This window comes from Piliocolobus tephrosceles, chromosome 1 (assembly GCF_002776525.5).
Source record: "Piliocolobus tephrosceles isolate RC106 chromosome 1, ASM277652v3, whole genome shotgun sequence".
NCBI classification, from domain to species: Eukaryota; Metazoa; Chordata; class Mammalia; order Primates; family Cercopithecidae; genus Piliocolobus; species Piliocolobus tephrosceles.
Window position 1 is genome coordinate 8,229,373 of NC_045434.1, and position 18,128 is coordinate 8,247,500.

At 36.3% G+C, this 18,128-nt stretch overlaps 1 protein-coding gene across 1 annotated transcript in view; it reads right to left on the reverse strand.

The window, feature by feature from the left end:
* The window catches only part of FMN2 (formin 2), a 390,950-nt gene that overhangs the window by 139,259 nt on the left and 233,563 nt on the right, over nucleotides 1–18,128 (reverse strand). The window contains exons 7-11 of the mRNA XM_023216188.2: nucleotides 13,425–13,516; nucleotides 13,124–13,253; nucleotides 11,836–11,982; nucleotides 8,515–8,574; nucleotides 8,232–8,352 (exon numbers count right to left, since the gene is read on the reverse strand). Of these exons, the coding sequence (XP_023071956.1) occupies nucleotides 8,232–8,352; nucleotides 8,515–8,574; nucleotides 11,836–11,982; nucleotides 13,124–13,253; nucleotides 13,425–13,516 (550 nt within the window). The remainder of the gene's footprint in view (nucleotides 1–8,231; nucleotides 8,353–8,514; nucleotides 8,575–11,835; nucleotides 11,983–13,123; nucleotides 13,254–13,424; nucleotides 13,517–18,128) is intronic.

Here is an 18,128-nt window from a genome sequence, read left to right on the forward strand (position 1 = left end):
AGTCTAATTTCCTACAAGAATCAAATTACTCACTAAATTATAGCACATTCATGAGACGAATTATGAAACCATCCTAAGCAGTTTTTGAAGTATATTAAATACTATGGAAAAATGTTTCTGCTATAATTTTCAGTGAGGAAAAATGTAAGATATAAAGGTGAATACAGAAGTCCAGTCAAACAGAACTTACAATGAATTTATAGCCTGAGCTTTCCCTCTGTTGAAAACACAGAGCAGTGAATGGTAACATATAAAGAGGAAACTAAGCAGACATAGTATGCTTTTAAAAAATGTAAATATCTCCTTGGACCAGAAATAGTAGAGGAGCCCAAGTTAATACACAGGGCAGAAGTAGAAGTCACCGAACTGCGATTGTGGAGGAATAAGTAAAGATCTTGGCTTATGTGGGGACTGGGGATGGGACAGAATAGATAGGAGGGAAAGGAACCAGTCTCTCTACTGGAAACCCAGAGTGGTAACTGGTCTCCCAAACTCATGCAAGGAGGATGAAAACACCTACAATTCACAGCTTCCTAGGGCTGTAGCCCACATGCAACTGTATGCCTTGGGCAGCAAGAGTAAGTAGCCAGAGCTTCCCAGCCCAGACCCCAGTCAGGTCATTCACTAGTGTGGAGACTGGATCTACAATAAACCTAATATGTCCACAGGGCAGGAGCTCTGTGCTGCTGCTAGAAGCTTTGGTTGTGACTTGGGTACCAAAGGCAGGCCAAGTTAAAGCAATTGAAAAAAACATCAAAAGACAGTGAACGATTTTGGGGGTCAGGAGAAGGGAGTCAGGGAGGGACACATTCACTGATAGGTCTCTATCACAATTCTTCAACTCTGCAGTTGTAACACAAACACAGTCATAGCTAATATGTATATGATTGGCCGTGGCTGTGTTCCAACTGAATGGCCCATAGGCCATAATTTCCTGACTTTTTTTTTAAAAAAGACTAGTCAAGTGCAGTAGTGAGAAGGGGGTAAAGAATAGAATGAACAGTTCAATCTGCAATTGTGAACTTGACACCTTTATAAAAATCATCATTCTAACACCACATAGGAAACTAGTGACTCTGAAGGACAACTTACAAAAATCACTAAGTGAAAGATGAATTCATTTCAGATAAAACAAAAGCTGAAAAGGACTTTAATATATTTTTACAAATATCAATGAGATAAAAGGAAGATAAATATCCAAAACAAGAATAGGAAATTAGAGGCAAAATGAATATGATAAAAACGTATTAGAAATCTTGGAAACAAGAATCATTATGATTTAAAGTAACTGCATTGATAACATAAACATTAGAATTAACGGAGTCAAGAGAGAATGAATGAACTAGAAGATAATGATGAGGAATGCAGGAAGATAATAGCAAAAGGTGGAAGGCGATTTTAAACATATGAAAGAGATGTTAGGAGACATGGGGATTAGATCAAGGGGCTAAAAGGGATTAGACCAATGTACATCTAAAAGGAGTTTCAGGAAAAAAGAGAAAAGTGAAGTAATACTTGGGCAGACAGTGGCTGAGGAATTTTTCTACACATTAAGGAAGCCATCAGTATTTTAACAGGAAGCTCTAAGTACAGAGCAATACAAAAAAATTTAAAAGAATATATTCATACCACACATATCCAAGGAAAGCCAAAATGAATAAAGACAATAAGAAAATTATATAAGTCATCAGAGAGAAGACAGCTTATCTACAAAAGAATGAAAATTATTGAAAACACATCTATCAGTAATAAGAGGTGCCAGAAGAAAACAAAAATATCTTCAAAATACTAATGAAAAGTAAGTCAGTCTAGAACTCTATTTCTGGTGAAACTATCATTCCAAAACAAGGGGGAACAATTTTTTTTCAGTTTGAGATGGAGTCTTGCTCTGTCGCCCAGGCTGAAGTGCAGTGGTACGATCTCCACTCACTGTAACCTCTGCCTTCCAGGTTCAAGCAATTCTCCTGCCTCAGCCTCCCAGGTAGCTGGCATTATAGGCGCCCACCACCATATCCGGCTCATTTTTGTATTTTTAGTAGAGATGGGGTTTCACCATGTTGGTCAGGCTGGTCTTGAACTCCTGACCTCAAGCAATCCACCCTCCTTGGCCTCCCAAACTGCTGGGATTACAGGCCTGAGTTACTGCGCCTGGCCTGGACCAAGTTTAACACCCACCCACTCGCACTGAAAGAACACCAAATGTGAAGCTCGGGGGGGGGGGGGGGCGGGAGTATGAGATGCAACAATGATAGCACAGTAATTATTTAAATATATTCATAAATGTTATTACCTAATAATTATTAAACAGCAGTAATGTTTTTAAGAAAAATGATAGTACCCAAAGTCTGGAAAAAAATTGAAAAGAAAGTAGAAGGAGTTCAATTGCTAGTTAGACTGTTCTAAAACATTCATTTTATTTAGAAGAATAAATATACTACATAAATTTATAGCAAGTTATAAAATTGTATAGTTTACAAAATATGTTAACATTTAGGATTACCCAGTAAATTAACAGGAATACTGTGTACATTTTCTTAAATGTTATTGGAGGTGTTAGGAGAAGAATATTTAAAAATTTATCAAATAGACAACCAGAAAGAAAATATTAATAGGATATATGTAAATAAATAAAATTAAATTATCCTAGTATAAACCAGAAAATGAGTGAACAAAAATTGCAAAACTTATGTGCATCATGATCCCAATAGAATAATTCATATATGTATGCACATGTGATAAACACTCACCTACCAGATATAAACAGAACAAAATATAAGAATTATTTATCATTGAACTATAGAAATACAAATGTTTTCTTCTCTACATTTTTTGAGGTAGTCTAAAGTTCCTATGCTAAATAGATATTAATATTAAAATATAACTTAAAAATGGTAAAGATGGTAAATTTTATATTTTACCTCATAAATTTTTTTTTAATTAAAAAAATCATAAAACAGTAGTGTTGGCTTATCCATGGAGAATACCTTCCAAGATCCCCAGTGGATGCTTGGAGCAGCAGATGGTACTGAAACCTATATATACCATGCTTTTTCCTATACATACATACTTATGCTATAGCTTAATTTATAAACTAGGCACAGTAAGAGATTAAAAATAATAATTATAGAACAATTATAATATACTCTAAAAGTTCCATGCATGTGGTCTCTCTGTCTCAAAACATTTTATCATACTATACTCACCCTTTTTGTGATCTGTTGATCTGATAACCAAGATGGCTCCTAAGTCAGGGGTCCTCAACCCCTAGGACCACAGACGGGTACTGGTCTGTGGCCTGTTAGGAGCCAGGCGACCCAGCAGGAGGTGAGTGGCCAGCGAGCAAGCAAAGTTTCATCTGTATTTACAGCCGCTCCTCATCACAAGCATTACCGCCTGAGCTCTGCCTCCTGTCAGATCAGCGGCAGCGTTAGACTCTCATAGGAGCCAGAACCCTACTGTGAACTGCGCATGTGCAGGATCTAGGTTGTATGCTCCTTAGGAGAATCTAATGTCTGATGATCTGTCACTGCCTCCCATCACCCCCAGATGGGACCATCTAGCTGCAGAAAAAGAAGTTTAGGGCTTCCACTGATTCTACATTATGGTGAGTTGTATAATGACTTCATTATATATTACAATGTAATTATAATAGATGTAAAGTGCACAATAAATGCAATGTGCTTGAATCATCCTGAAACCATCTCCCTGGCTTGTCCATGGAAAAACTGTCTTCCATGAAACTGGTCCCTATTGCCAAAAAGCTTAGGGACCACTGTCGTAAGTGACGAACAGGTGGGTAGTGTATACAGCAAGAATACGCTGAACTGAGCGAGGATCCACGTGCCAAGATGAAGGTAGAGGGCAGGAGAGTTCATCATACCACTCAGAACGGTGCCCAGTGCAAAATATATGAATTATTTATTTCTGAAATTTTCCACTTAACATTTTTGGATCAAGGTTGACTGTGGGTAACTGAAACCAAGGAAAGTAAAGAATTGGATGGGCGGGGAGGACTACTGTAAAATGTTAGTTTTAAAAAAGCTTATTTGTTTCCTCTCCTCAAACATAAGGGGAAAAAAGGAAATATCAGAAATGAACAATTTACATGTAATAGTTACAAAGTAGTAGCTGTAAGCCCAAGATAAAATATAAACAAATTTGAGAATTGGGTTTTCCTATAAATCTCTGGACATGGACATTACTTCCCCTTGAAGGTACAGTTAATGAATCTTAAACTTGTTTTCAACTCAGATATTGAAAAGAGAGAGAGTGTGTGTGAGTGCAGGGAGGAAGAACAGAAAAAAAGAGGATACAGAGAAGAACTTGCATGAGAAGATTCTCGTCCAGTTCCGGTAACTTAATTACTCAATGCTCTGTGCATGTTGAGTTGATTTAAGTCATGTGGCAAATGCTACAATTCCTATTCAAGAAATGCACTGGAACAGAGTCATCATTTGGCATGACTACATCAAGGAAAGCTGCTGACAGCCAGAAGAGATCAAAAGCAGATCAGGTTGCTTAACGAACTACAAGTCACTGAGCTAAGAAAGGCAGGGAAGCACCCTGAGGAAATATGGAAATCTTGGGAGTGAGCAGAGAAACTAAACACAGTGGATGTTATTATAAAATGCTAAAATGAGATTCAGTTGTCTCATTAACATGTCTGGGCCATAACACATTATTTTTCAGCCTTTCCTTAGAAATAAAAACCAAGTCTCTAAGCAGAAACAGAAGTGCTAGAGCCAGTAGATGAGCTACTATGATTATTGCTTATCTGTCTTTATCAAACTAATCACACTGCTTATTCTATGTTTACCTTATTATGAATGGCCAAGATTTATTGGATGTTTATTGTATGAAAGGTATTGAGAGAAATGGTTTATATATATTATCTTATTTTCTAAACCTTTTAATAACAACTTGCCTTTGGGGAACAAAATGTGGCTATATGAAATGAACGCCCTCACTTGATCATGTAGAAGGAATCATTTTTGTCAGGAGTTCAAGACCAGCCTGGCCAACAAGGCAAAACTCTGTCTCTACTAGAAAGACAAAAAATTAGCTGGAAGTGGTGGCATGTGCCTGTAATCCCAGCTACTTGGGAGGCTGAGGCAAAAGAATTGCTTCAACCCAGGAGGTGGGGAGGCGGAGGTTGCAGTGAGCCGAGATTGTGTGACTGCACTCCAGCCTGGGCAACAGAGCAAGACTGTCAAAAAAAAAAAAAAAAAAGAAAGAAAATAAAAAGAAAAAGAATCATTTTTAATAGGCTACTTTGATCAAAGTAGGCATTATTTCAAAGTAATTGTTCCTAAAATAACATAATCCAATAATTTTCCATTTGACTCCCATTTAGTCAGATGGACGTACATATCTATTTATATCCCTCTCATTCCTAAAAAGGACATGAGGCAGATTTCATGCGTTGTTGATATGAAATTCTACATTTGGATATATCTTTATTTCCCAGCAACTGAATTTATATTTCAGTCTGTAAGATTTCCTTCCTCGTGTCATTGTCATAAAACATCTTGTTTTTCATGGAAAACCCCACATTTTAGAAAAGCAAAAAAAAAAAAAAAAAAAAAATGAGGTAAATTATGATTTGTCAGTTTTTAATCCTCAGAGTTGGACAGCTTTGTAAATAGCTCTTCAAGCTGATTCCATTTTTTAAGAAGAGTAATATATAATTACATTATTTCATCAACTATAGTATCATTTCTCCAACCTTCCCTGTAAGCTCCTCAAAGGTAAATGCCATTCTTCTGTTACTAACACAGTACCCCAGCCTTGCATTTCTCAAAATACGTTTCAGTGACTACAGAACACACCAGAGATTCTGTGAAAAAAGTGCTCTGTAATGAATGGGACAATTGCAACCCCCCCCCTATTTTTTGTTTGTTTGTTTGTTTGTTTTTTTTGGAGGATACCATGAAGTTCTTTTAACTTTAACTTAGCAGTTTCTACATTCATTTGGTCATGAGACTCCCCATTTCAACAATTCTATCAAATTGTAACAAGCTGTGTTCAGACTGAGGAAAATACTGTGCCAGGCCAATGTGATCGTTGTTGACCAAGGTCATAGGTCGGATGATATCTGAAAGATAAGTTCATCTTTCCCTGATATAAAGTGTAAACTCTCAGGGTTGAAATCCTCTCTTTAAACTCTGAGGTACTCAAAAATTGCTAAGATGCTCCTTCAATATCTCATCTTCTGTGCTACCAAATGTAGGCACCTAGCACTTGGAGTTGGCAAATGCAGATGTTAAAATAGTATTCAGAGGCACTGGCTGCTTGTCTTTTTCTTTCTTTCTTTTTTTTTTCTTTTTTTTCTTTTGAGATGGAGTTTCGCTCTTGTTGCCCAGGCTGAAGTACAATGGTGCAATCTCGGCTCACTGCAACCTCCGCCTCCTGGGTTCAAGCGATTCTCCTGCCTCAGCCTCCCAAGTAACTGGGATTACAGACATGTTCCACCACGCCTGGCTACTTTGTATTTTTAGTAGAGACGGGTTTTCTTCATATTGGTCAGGCTGGTCAAGAACTGCCAACCTCAAGTGATCCGCCTGCCTTGGCCTCCCAAAGTGCTGGGATTACAAGTGTGAGCCACTGTGCCCGGCTGGCTGCTTGTCCTTTTCAAGCCCACTATCTGGTGTTAGGTAGGTCTTTCTTTTTAGCTCCAAGTCTTGCGAGAACTTGCCATTTTCATAGTTACATGTATATCTAATGCCTATAGTAAGAAGTTGTGTATTTATCTTAAGAAAGTGGGATAACATTCCAAAGTGATGCAACTCCAGAAAGCAAACATAAATCCTGATATCCCGATAATAGCGTCACCCATTCCGCTCCTTCATCAAATCACCTGTAAACTATGAAATCCTGCTTTACGAGACTGAACTATTGATTGAAGTGGGAAGTATTTTCCAGATGCCCTAGAAATGCCTCTAGCACCACCTCATAATGTGTGTATATTTCATAAGCAAACCAAGATGCCTGTCTTCAGGTTGAAGTATAATACTATAGCATGAGTGTTTTTTTTTCTGTTGCTTTAAGAATTCATTCTTAGCTTAAAATGCACAGTACCATAATATTATACAAATGCAATATAGTTTTATTTATTATTATTGTACGAAAAACAGAGCAAGTCAAGGCAGTCTTTCTTGGCCTCAGCCAATGAGCACCAACTTGTAAGGCTCCAACAGGGTACGTCTAGGTGACAGAATTTTAGCCCTCTTCAACAGCGATGACTGTAACCTTTGTGGATCCACAGCACCTAGCAAATGTCTGATAGGAGCCGGGTCCATAACAAATGTTGTTGAATATATAAGAACTATAAGCATACTACATAATGTCCCTATGCTCACTGGAATCCATTTTAAAACATCTGTGACTGGAATATAACAACTCTATGAATTTGATTACAGATCAGTATCTTTAGATAAACATATCTCAAAATTGGGAGTCTCTTAAAAAGTTCTCTGTTTTTTGGTTTCTGGACAGGGGTAACCAGGCCTTTTCTTCTCGTATATCAAACGAAAAGCTCAGGTAAATGTATTTACTCCTTATCTCTATGTAATACACCAAGAAAGAAGCTGAAACTGATGGCTGAGGTGTTCACAACTCAATAAGAATATCAAGAAAAGGGGGTAGCAGGAATTTTATTTACAAAATAAAAAAATCTGCAAACTATTTGCTTTTTTGTAAATGCTACTTTTAATTTAGAAATTTGAAAAATTTCAGCCTATTGTTCTTCAAAATAAATTTATATAAAGCTTGATTGGTAATAAAACAATATACTTGCATGTGGTTTTTAAGTAGAAGATATTTTGTTCCCAGGAAAGTTCATAAGCCAGGAAATCTTGGGCAAGTACACCAAGGGAAAATGGGGAGGGACTATTTATCTTCTATTATAACAATGACATAATTTGTATCCAACCATGACACGACCAATACCCAAATGTTCTTGGTTATAAAATGAAAACAAAATGTAAACTTATTCCTGACAAAACAGATTGTTAACTGAAATAACCAAGATATTACTTAATAACCAAATTTTTGACACACATAACGTTTTAAACAACCAAAGAATATAGGCAAAATTGTTCTTTTGCCACACACACACAAACTTAGTTCTATAAAGATAAAAAAGATTACTTTTCTTTAAAAACATTGAAAAGTCTGCCTTCTCTCATTAAAAAAGCATAAACAGAAAACATGAGTTCAGGATTTTAAGTTACCTTTCAAATCTTTCTTCAGTTTTCTGAGATCTTTTTGAAAATCTTCAAACTTCATCTGCGAGGCCTGGAAAAGGTCCTGGGGTTCTGGCAGTGGAAAGAGGCACTGTTCCTTTCCAGCATCCTAATGAACAAAAAACCCCATTATATTCAAAGAAATTGGTTATCAATATAAAAAAGAACAATAGCAGGTATCTCCAAAACAAAAACAACAACAAAAAGTACTGCCAAATCATCCGACAAATAAAGAATAATGGAATATGACTAGATGTAAAAATTGTCTTACCTCATCAAAATTTCGGAGATAATACGAAACAATATATGACAAAAGGCTTCTGCTATTGTCCTAGGCAGAAAGACCAAAGTCAGTGACAATATATTTTTTAACTAATTAAATATAAAGTGTTACCAAAAAATATTCTAGTAAATTCATGTATATACATGAGAACATTTGGAATGAAATGTGAAATTTTACATTTTGAATGGTCTTGGCCATTGTGTCTAAGGAATTTGATGGCTTAAAAGATTTTTCTCCCCAGTGTTCCAATCTTAGCACAGCTATTTAGGGGCAAAGTCTAAACTGTAAATACTTTCCAATTGTTAGCCCCCGCAATTAGAAATTTAGCTCATGTCTTGTATATTTTATTATTTTGTGTTCTTATTGTTTTGTTTGATAATTTTTTTATGTTTTAAAACTACTATCTTAAAGGAAATAATTAAACATTGCTAGCATTGATATACAGCTGAACAAATAGGTACCACTCCAACAGTAACTTTGATTGAGGCTCATTAGCATATAGATTAGGGAAATAAAAAAGCTAAGTATCATTTTAAGTAAAGGGGAGCTTTTAACAATTCCAATATTATAACTTGTTATGTCAGCAATTGAGATTTGACAAATTAATACTCATGTGTTTATAAATAAGACAATGTGGGTAGTTCTATTTAAAAAAAGGTAAAATTGTTTCATGTCTAACACACTTCAAAAATACCTTGTCACCTCCTTTCTGGTTTATTTAGGGGCATTAATTTTTATTTAACTTTTTTGTGTATTGTTCCAAAGTAGTAGTAGATAATCTGAATTTGAGAGCTCAAGTATATATTTTACTTTAAAAACAAACCCTATGATACAAACTACATTCTCTGGAATGTTTAATATAACCACGATTTTTTCTATATTTGTAAAAAGAGCAAAACCTCTTTATAATCAAGTTTGACATGAGTCAGTAATATAGCTATTAAAGACGTCCCTCATTAGACAGGATTTGCTTGTAAAATGATTTAAGCAACTTGAGTTCCTTTCTCTCTCCCAACTTGTAATTCAGTGAAATGGTTGGCAGCACCTGAATCAATTAACAAAACTAGGCATGCTGAGAAAAATTCTAAGTGATCAAAGTAACAGCTCTGTCCATGGAGGGCTATAAACAGTACTAAGGAATTAGTATAGTTACATTTGTTTTACAGAGAAAGAACCAATTCAGGAAGACCTTGCATAGCTCTTCTGAGTACAAGTGAAACTATTTTAAAAACTTATTTCTTGATTACATATTAAAATTTTTATTTTAGATTACCCCTTGATTATCTAAATTAATGGTATTTAATCTAATAGAGGATTGAATACGACATATAAACTGATACCTTTTAAGTCCCACAAATAATCTCTTATTTGTATATGATCACTAGAATCTATTTCCAGTTCATTTCTATAATTTAAACATGATATTGATGCTATGTATTTCAATATTATTTGCAAAAGTTGTTTCACTCCAACCAGCAGTTGCTGAGTATTCAAGAATCACCATAGGTTAAGAAAAAGACTTTTCTTTTCTGAGAAGGGGTCTCACTGTATAGCCCAGGTTGGCCTTGACAAGTCCTCCCAAGTAGCTGGGATTATGGGCTCACACTATTGCACTCGGCTTAAGCATTTTATTTTAAACAAATGTAATTTATCAGCTCTCTATAGTAGAGACTTCTATGAAAATGTGTATCATACACATGAGCATTTGAACAAACAATTATAAAAATAAAAACATCATATGCTGTGGGTGTACCAGGGAAGGACTATGAATTATTCAGTTTCGGAAAAGCAGCGTCCACCGTTTCATAGATGCTCAATGAAAGAATGTTGAGTGAATATCTATATTAATTTGACCACACACACACACACACACAGAGACTCTGACTTACAATGGTTCATCTTACAATTTTTTGACTTTACAATGATACAAAAGTGATACACATTCAGTAGAAACTGTGCTTTAAGTACCCATACAACCATTCTGTTTTACACTTGCAGCACAGTATTCAATAAATTACACGTAATATTCAGCACTTTATTATAAAATAGGCTTTGTGTTAGATGATTTGCCCAACTGTAGGCTGAGGTAAGTATTCTGAGCATGTTTGAGGCAGGCTAGGCTAAGCTTTGATGCTTATTAGGTTAGATGTATTGAATGCCTTTTCACTTATGGTATTTTTCAACTTAGGATGGGTTTATTAGGCCATAACTCCATTTTACATTGAGAATCATCTGTATATAAAATAATAAACAAATTGTTGGCTGGCAGAAAATATATATATATATTTTTTGAGATGGAGTCTCGCTCTGTCGCCCAGGCTGGAGTGCAGTGGTGCGATCTCGGCTCACTGCAAGCTCTGCCTCCCAGGTTCATGCCATTCTCCTGCCTCAGCCTAAAAGTCTCTCTCTCTCCCATGCAGGAAATTATTTCATTATCTAGGAAGGACAATCCTACATATTTTTATTTCTACAAGCCAATTATTAAACTTAATATTTCAAAAACATGTCCAGAATTTCCTTTATCCTACTTTTTTGTGTGATGATTCTTTTATTAGAGAAATGTAACTCTTTTATTTTTTAAGTTTATCATCTCAGACTTCATTCTGTGACTCTAACCATCATTCCTAACCTCATGTTTCTCCTGGCACTCTCACAATTGCTTAGATATTAATTTCAAACAAACACAACTGCAGAAGTAGTACCAAAAATAATTAGATCTGCAAGAGGGCTTAGACATCCCACTACGCACCAGTATCAAGGAGAAAATCATATGCAGCAGAGTAGAATCATCTTTTATATTTTATTTACAAGCCATTTTACTCATCTTTGTGTTATTTTCAAAATATGGACCTATTGGCCTCCATTGCTTGACATGACAAAGAAAAAAACAAGAGATACACTATCTAACTCATAGAAAATAATTAGCCTTCAGATTCCAAAAGGATAAATATTAGCAGACATGGGAAAGATACAGTAAAAGAAATTATTGTTTTTATATTAAAACTATATAAAAAGTTATTTTATATTGTTTTTATATTAAAACTATATAAAAAGTTATTTTATATTGTTTTTATATTAAAAAGTTGTAATTATTAATTAGACATAGGAATAAAAATTATTCACTTTAGGAAACATTATTAATCACAAATATCTGATGGACATTACTTTTTTCTAGCTCAGAACATAAAGAAACATTTGGCCTAGGAACATAAAAGAAATATTTATTACAACTGCTATACATTCAGACCTATTACTAAATAAAACATTGAATTCTCAATTTGCTTATGTCCACTCATGCAAAATACTTACACTGCTCTTGACATCTTTCAGTTTTGGAAGAATGTCTAATCCAAAGCCATCTGCTTGTCCTCGAGTCTTATTTCCTCCATTCATGTAGTTGCCAAAGGCAAGAACCAAACCTAGAACCTGCATAACCCCTGGGCCATTTTTTAACGTCTGTAAAACAGAACAACAACAAAAAACAACTTTTATACCAGGTTTTGTTTGAATCATCAAGTCAATGCCAGCTATTTATATTAGTAGTTTTGGGTCACAACCAAACTTTATCATTCCTAATTATTAGGTATATTTTAAGAGCAGTATCTTGAAAGTTAGTAAAAGTTGTACCACCCACAAACATTCAGGTATGCCTTTGTAAGCTGGGGGATGCTATGTTAGGACATTTCTATGATGTAATCGCAAGGTAAACAAGGTTGTGTGAGAACTATTAAGGCTATATGGGAACTAAGGCTATATGAGAACAAATAAGGCTATATGAGAACTATTAAATAAGGCCAAATGAGAACTATTACAAAATAACATCACTAATATATCTGCCATTGTCTTAATTGTGCCTATGTCTGGAACAAAACAAATTTTTGGCCTCAGCAGAGGAAAACAAAAAGCAGATGCAGAGATTAATTTCTAAATTTAGGTTTACCCCCAAAGAGCTTACACTCATTTCTTTCAAAACACTGTGTTTAACTTAAATTTGCATGTCACTTCTTCTGAAAATGTGAGCCTTTAAAAACATCTTTTCACTTTTCAAAATGATTTACCACAACTAGAACAAATGGTACTACTGATATTTGACAAATTGTTTTAAATGTTAACATTGGTCATTTCTGCCAAGCATTTATTTTTTGTTTTCAGAAGAATATCTGTCTTCTGTTGAGTCATATGGCTGTTCCTAAATTATTTGGCTGGAATAATTATTAACAATTTGTGGAGGAGTCCTTCCAGATAACGAAAGAAAGTAAAGAAAAATGCCTTCAAATTACATTCCTTTGGAAGTCTGATGTCTGAGAGGACCGTGAAAACGGAAGATTTTGTTTTGGCAAAAGGAGAGGGCAGAGAAGTCTCTGGAGGCCAACATGTACTGGCCACATTCTAGCAATGTGGTCTTGCAGCCCTGGGCACCCCTCGGAACATTTGCTTTGATCTTGAAGGTCAATCATAAAATGTTCCCTTCTGTGGGACTGTGATCCATCAAATTTGGTGAGTACTTACAGTAAATAAAAGAACTTTCTGAAATATGAACATGGCTGAGCACAATTAAATGAGATTCAAGTTCAGCTCTCTTTGGACCAGAACTTACCTCACACAATTTCTGTAGTAACTCCAGTTTGCGATGAATTGAGCAAATGCTTTCTGAAAACGTGGACTGGAACAGGATGCAAAAGACTCGCTCTGAAAAGTTGGGGATTAGTGACAGTTCATAAAGGAACCTAAGGAAATAAAGCCAAGTTAAGAAGAAAAATATAATTCACATACACAGATGTTTATTCTCATCTCATTCATAACAAGTATGCACTGAAGACACTGCATTTGCATTTTCCAAACAAAACGGGCCCACCCATAGCCTGGATGCCCCCTACACGGCTATAAGGCATGCTTACTGTTCAGGTTTGTCCAGAGACTTGGCATTTTCCTTGTCTTTGGAAGATCGGCCATGCTTTTCTATTTTTTCTAGTTCGTCTGACTGTGCTCTCTAGAAAAACAAAAATGAAATAGTTTTTCAAAGTCTGGCCAACTGAATCCCTTAAATAACCTAATTATCTTGATAAATGTACTGATCTGAATACAGCAAAACTCTATCTATTTTCATGTTTCTTACCATCTGTATGTAGTAAAGCTTGACTTAATTCATGAGGCATTTGAAAGTATAAATATGGCCAGGTGCAGTGGCTCATGCCTGTAATCCCAGCACTTTGGGAGGCCAAGGCGGGTGGATCACCTGAGGTCAGTAGTTTGAGGACCGGCCTGGCTAACATGGTGAAACCCCATCTCTACTAAAAATATAAAAATTAGTGGGGCGTGGTGGCGGGTGCCTGTAATCCCAGCTACTTGAGAGGCTGAGGCAGGAGAATCGCCTGAACCTGGGAGAAGGAGGTTGCAGTGAGCTGAGATTACACCACTGAACTCCAGCCTGGGTGACAGAGTGAGACTCCATCTCAAATAAATAAATAAATAAATAAATAAATAAATAAATAAAATAAAGTACAATAAAATAAAATAAAGTATAAATATGTTTAATGTGAGCCAGATTATCCCCAAATCTTCCAAATAATGTTATTAACTATTAGTGATCTGAGAAATGTTTATTCATTCAAGTATGCTTTAAAACAATAGTTTTCCTTTGTTATTTTGGCTGTTTATAATACTTTCTAGAACACAAGCATTTCATTTTATAGAGTAGTCGCCCAGGTGGGAGTACAATGGCATGACATCTGCTCACTGCAACCTGCGCCTCCCAGGTTCAAGTGATTCTCCTGCCTCAGCCTCCTAAGTAGCTGGGATTACAGGCACCCGCCACCACACCCGGCTCATTTTTTGTATTTTTAGTAGAGACGAGGTTTCATCATGTTGGCCAGGCTAGTCTCGAACTCCTGACCTCAGGTGATCCACCCATCTTGGCCTCCCAAACTGCTGGGATTACAGGCATGAGTCACTGCACCTGGCCTGGATTTTCTTTTTGATACAAAAATGACTCCATGCTTATTTTCTTCTTAAGTGTCTTCTGTCACTCTTTATAATCTCAAACTAAAAATTTGTCATTCTAACTGTGTTTCCTTATGAGAGAAGATCCTGTACATTTTTAATATTAATATAGGGTAGGAGATTTTATAGACTTCAGGAAGCACAAATCTGTATTTTATAGAGTATGTGGAATATTTTTATTTGTAGTCCTGTCTTTATTTTATAACTCACAAAGGTGTATTAAAAGAGCCAAAACATCACATTTTCTACATGCATTAAGAATAGACCACCATATTATGATTTCTGAGTCCAGTCTTCAGAAGTTAATATTCTTTCAATATTATTTTTGTTTAAATAGACAAGCAGCTCAGCCAAGAACTGCTACAGAAGCTAGAGCCTGATAGATTTCAAGAGAATTGATAGATACCACCTAAACAAAGCTAGGTTCTGCTTTGTATTTACTGATTGTTTTGAAATGCAGGTTTTCCGTTGATAGGATTAACTAACAAAGACTTGTCTCAAAATAAGCTTCTTTTAAGGAGAGAAGAACTGATGAGAGATCTGCCAGAGAAGCTGATCCTCTGACAGTTTCATAAATTTTGCATTTGGAATGTGACGCATCAAAAGAATACAAAGAAGTAAAGGAGGTACATTTTACTGCAAATATTCCAAGCTATTCCAAAAATTAAAACTCTTCTTCTAGAATTTCAATTGCACAGTAATCTTACTTTTCTCCCCAGTTATTTGTGGCTTTGCTCAAGAATTTTACTACTTGAGCAAATACTACTTCATTCATTTGTCAGTTACCTTTGAGAGTCAGCCTCACAAATAATATCGTAAGACCATGTAAAGCCATATTACAAGACAAATACCGATCTTTCTGGCAAATGAGAGAGTTGGGTAATATTCTAAAAGAACATTACATCTAAGAATACAGACAAGGCAAGGGTTGTTTTAAGACACACAAGTCCCCACCAAAGTATAACACATAAAGGTCTCCAATCCCTATAATCTCTTTATTCTTTTAAAGGAAAGAGTTTGTACCAGAGAGTTGGTTAGTCACCTACCTCCAAGCCCAACTCCTTTCTATACCCAAAACCTCATTAAAAAAATCCAGCTTGGATACAAGCTACAGTTTGCTTGTTTGCTACAGTTTGGTGACATAATTAGGCTTCTTAGTTTGATTTTGTTTAGACACCTTAATATAGACTCAATCTAGCTGTTGAATAGACACAATGTGGGGTTGAATGACTAGAATCCTACTCCGTGGAAACAGTAAATTTCCCTGGGTCTCAAATAACACAAAAACAAATCAAAAGGCAGCCGTAAGAGCAAAAAGACGGCTAAGGTAAATCAGAGTAATAATTAAAGATACAAGAGAAGGATGAAATTCATCAATGTCTTCAGAACAAAGTGACTTTCTATTAGTACTCTAGAGGCACTCCCCAAACTATTCAGCACATATGAAGTACTAATTGCACAGTCCTTTATACCCTGTACTCTATTAGACCATTTCTGCTCACTTCAGAAAGAAAGAAAGCTGCCCTGGGCTGACAGTAAACTTTTTGGCAAATCGAGGGAACTGTCACTTTATCTATGCCCCTTTCTTGTTCCTTTCTTGTCCTCTACGACTATGCGTACATGATACTATGTATTCTGTTCCCCTTTTCTCTCTGGGGCTTAGTTAACTCTACCTCAGGTAATCTCTGGCCCTCTCACTCTCATATACACACATGCACACATATATACATACTTATGTGTACACACACACATGGTCGATTCTTGCTATTTATGGACTGGGCACGGAATCAGCATATACTGAACTATTACTCCTAGAAAAAATATAGGGCTCCTGTGAGCCTCTGGGGTCACAACATTTTCATTGACTGATCAATACATAACATTGTTTGATGTTTAAAGACGTTTAATATATTCTGTTGCTGTCAAGGCCAGCAGCACCATGGCTCATGCCTCAACAAAGCTTGTCCACAACACAGATTTTTCCCCATCAGGGACATCACAGCTGTCTTGTGCTCAGAAGCACTAGCCAGCACTTCAACACTGTGCTTGCAGCCCTCTTAGACTACAAAATCACTAAAAAAAGCATCACAGTGCAAAAAACATGGTACTAAATAGACTGCAAAAAGGATGCCTTACTGCAAAAGAGCTGAAACAAAAAGGCAGAATGTTGCCTTGTTTGATTTCAGTTAAGAACATGTATATTGGGAGACTCACATTTTTACCACTCAATACATGTCTGCAAATAACTACAAAAGCCTCATGCATGTCAGTTTTGGAGTTAAAAATACATTTTAGTGACTAGGCAAGTTAGCAAATATAGAATCTGCAAATAATGAAGATCAAATCTGTGTGTGTGTGTTTTTATGTGTATATACACATGTGCATTTATGTGAGAGAGTCATTACAAGTATACATTCTTTTTTTTTTTTTTTTTTTTTTTTAGTTGGAGTCTCACTCAGTTGCCCAGGCTGGAATGCAGTGGCGCGATCTCGGCTCACTGCAAGCTCCGCCTCCCGGGTTCACGCAATTCTCCTGCCTCAGCCTCCATAGTAGCTGGGACTACACGTGCCCACTGCCACGCCCAGCTAATTTTTTTTTTTTTTTTTTTTGCATTTTTAGTAGAGATGGGGTTTCACTGTGTTAGCCAGGATGGTCTCGATCTCCTGACCTCATGATCCACCTGCCTTGGTCTCCCAAAGTGCTGGGAGTACAGGCGTGAGCCACTGCACCCGGCCAAGTATACACTCTTTTTTTAAACCTATTTTGGAGGAATGTGGCCAAATGAAGCCTTCCTTATTCTTCTTTTTTTTGAGACAGGGTCTTACCATGTCACCCAGGCTGAAGTGTAGCAGCGTGATCTCAGCTTACTGCAGCCTTGACCTCTTGGGCTCAATAGGTCCTCCCAACTTAGCCTCCCAAGTAGTTGGGACTACCCTCCAGCTAAGTTTTGTGTTTTTTTTTGTTTTTTGTAGAGATGGGGTTTTTCCATGTTGCCCAGGCTGGTCTCAAACTCCTGGGCTCAAGCTGTTTGCCTGCCTCAGCCTATATATACAGTCTGAATCCCCTTCATTTTCCCCCTTCAACCAATTACTTCAAAAACATACCTCTTTTCATTCTACAACCTCAGCAATGATTGACATGCACAAAGATGGTAGTGGTACGCCTGAATCCACACATTTTGAAATATTAATCATCTTAAAGAAACACGCAAGCCAATCCCTAAAGCTTTTGACGCATCTTAGAATTCCCCTCATAGTCTGTAAACACCCCCAACAAATTACAGACATGCAGTGAATATTCATTAAGTAAATACCCCCATAACTATAACATAGTATAGCTATGGTTTTGTTTAAAATATTTTTTTTTGGTGCAAGATTTAAAATAGTCATTTGTGGACTAGTCCAAGAGCTAAACCTTTTTTCTTTTCTCTTTTCTTCTTCTTCTTTTTCTTTCCTTCCTTCCTTCCTTCCTTCCTTCCTTCCTTCCTTCCTTTCTTCTTCTTCTTCCTCTTCTTCTTCTTCCTCTTCCTCTTCTCTTCTCCTTCTCTTCTTCTTCCTCCTTCTTCTTCTTCTTCTTCTTCTTCTTCTTCTTCTTCTTCTTCT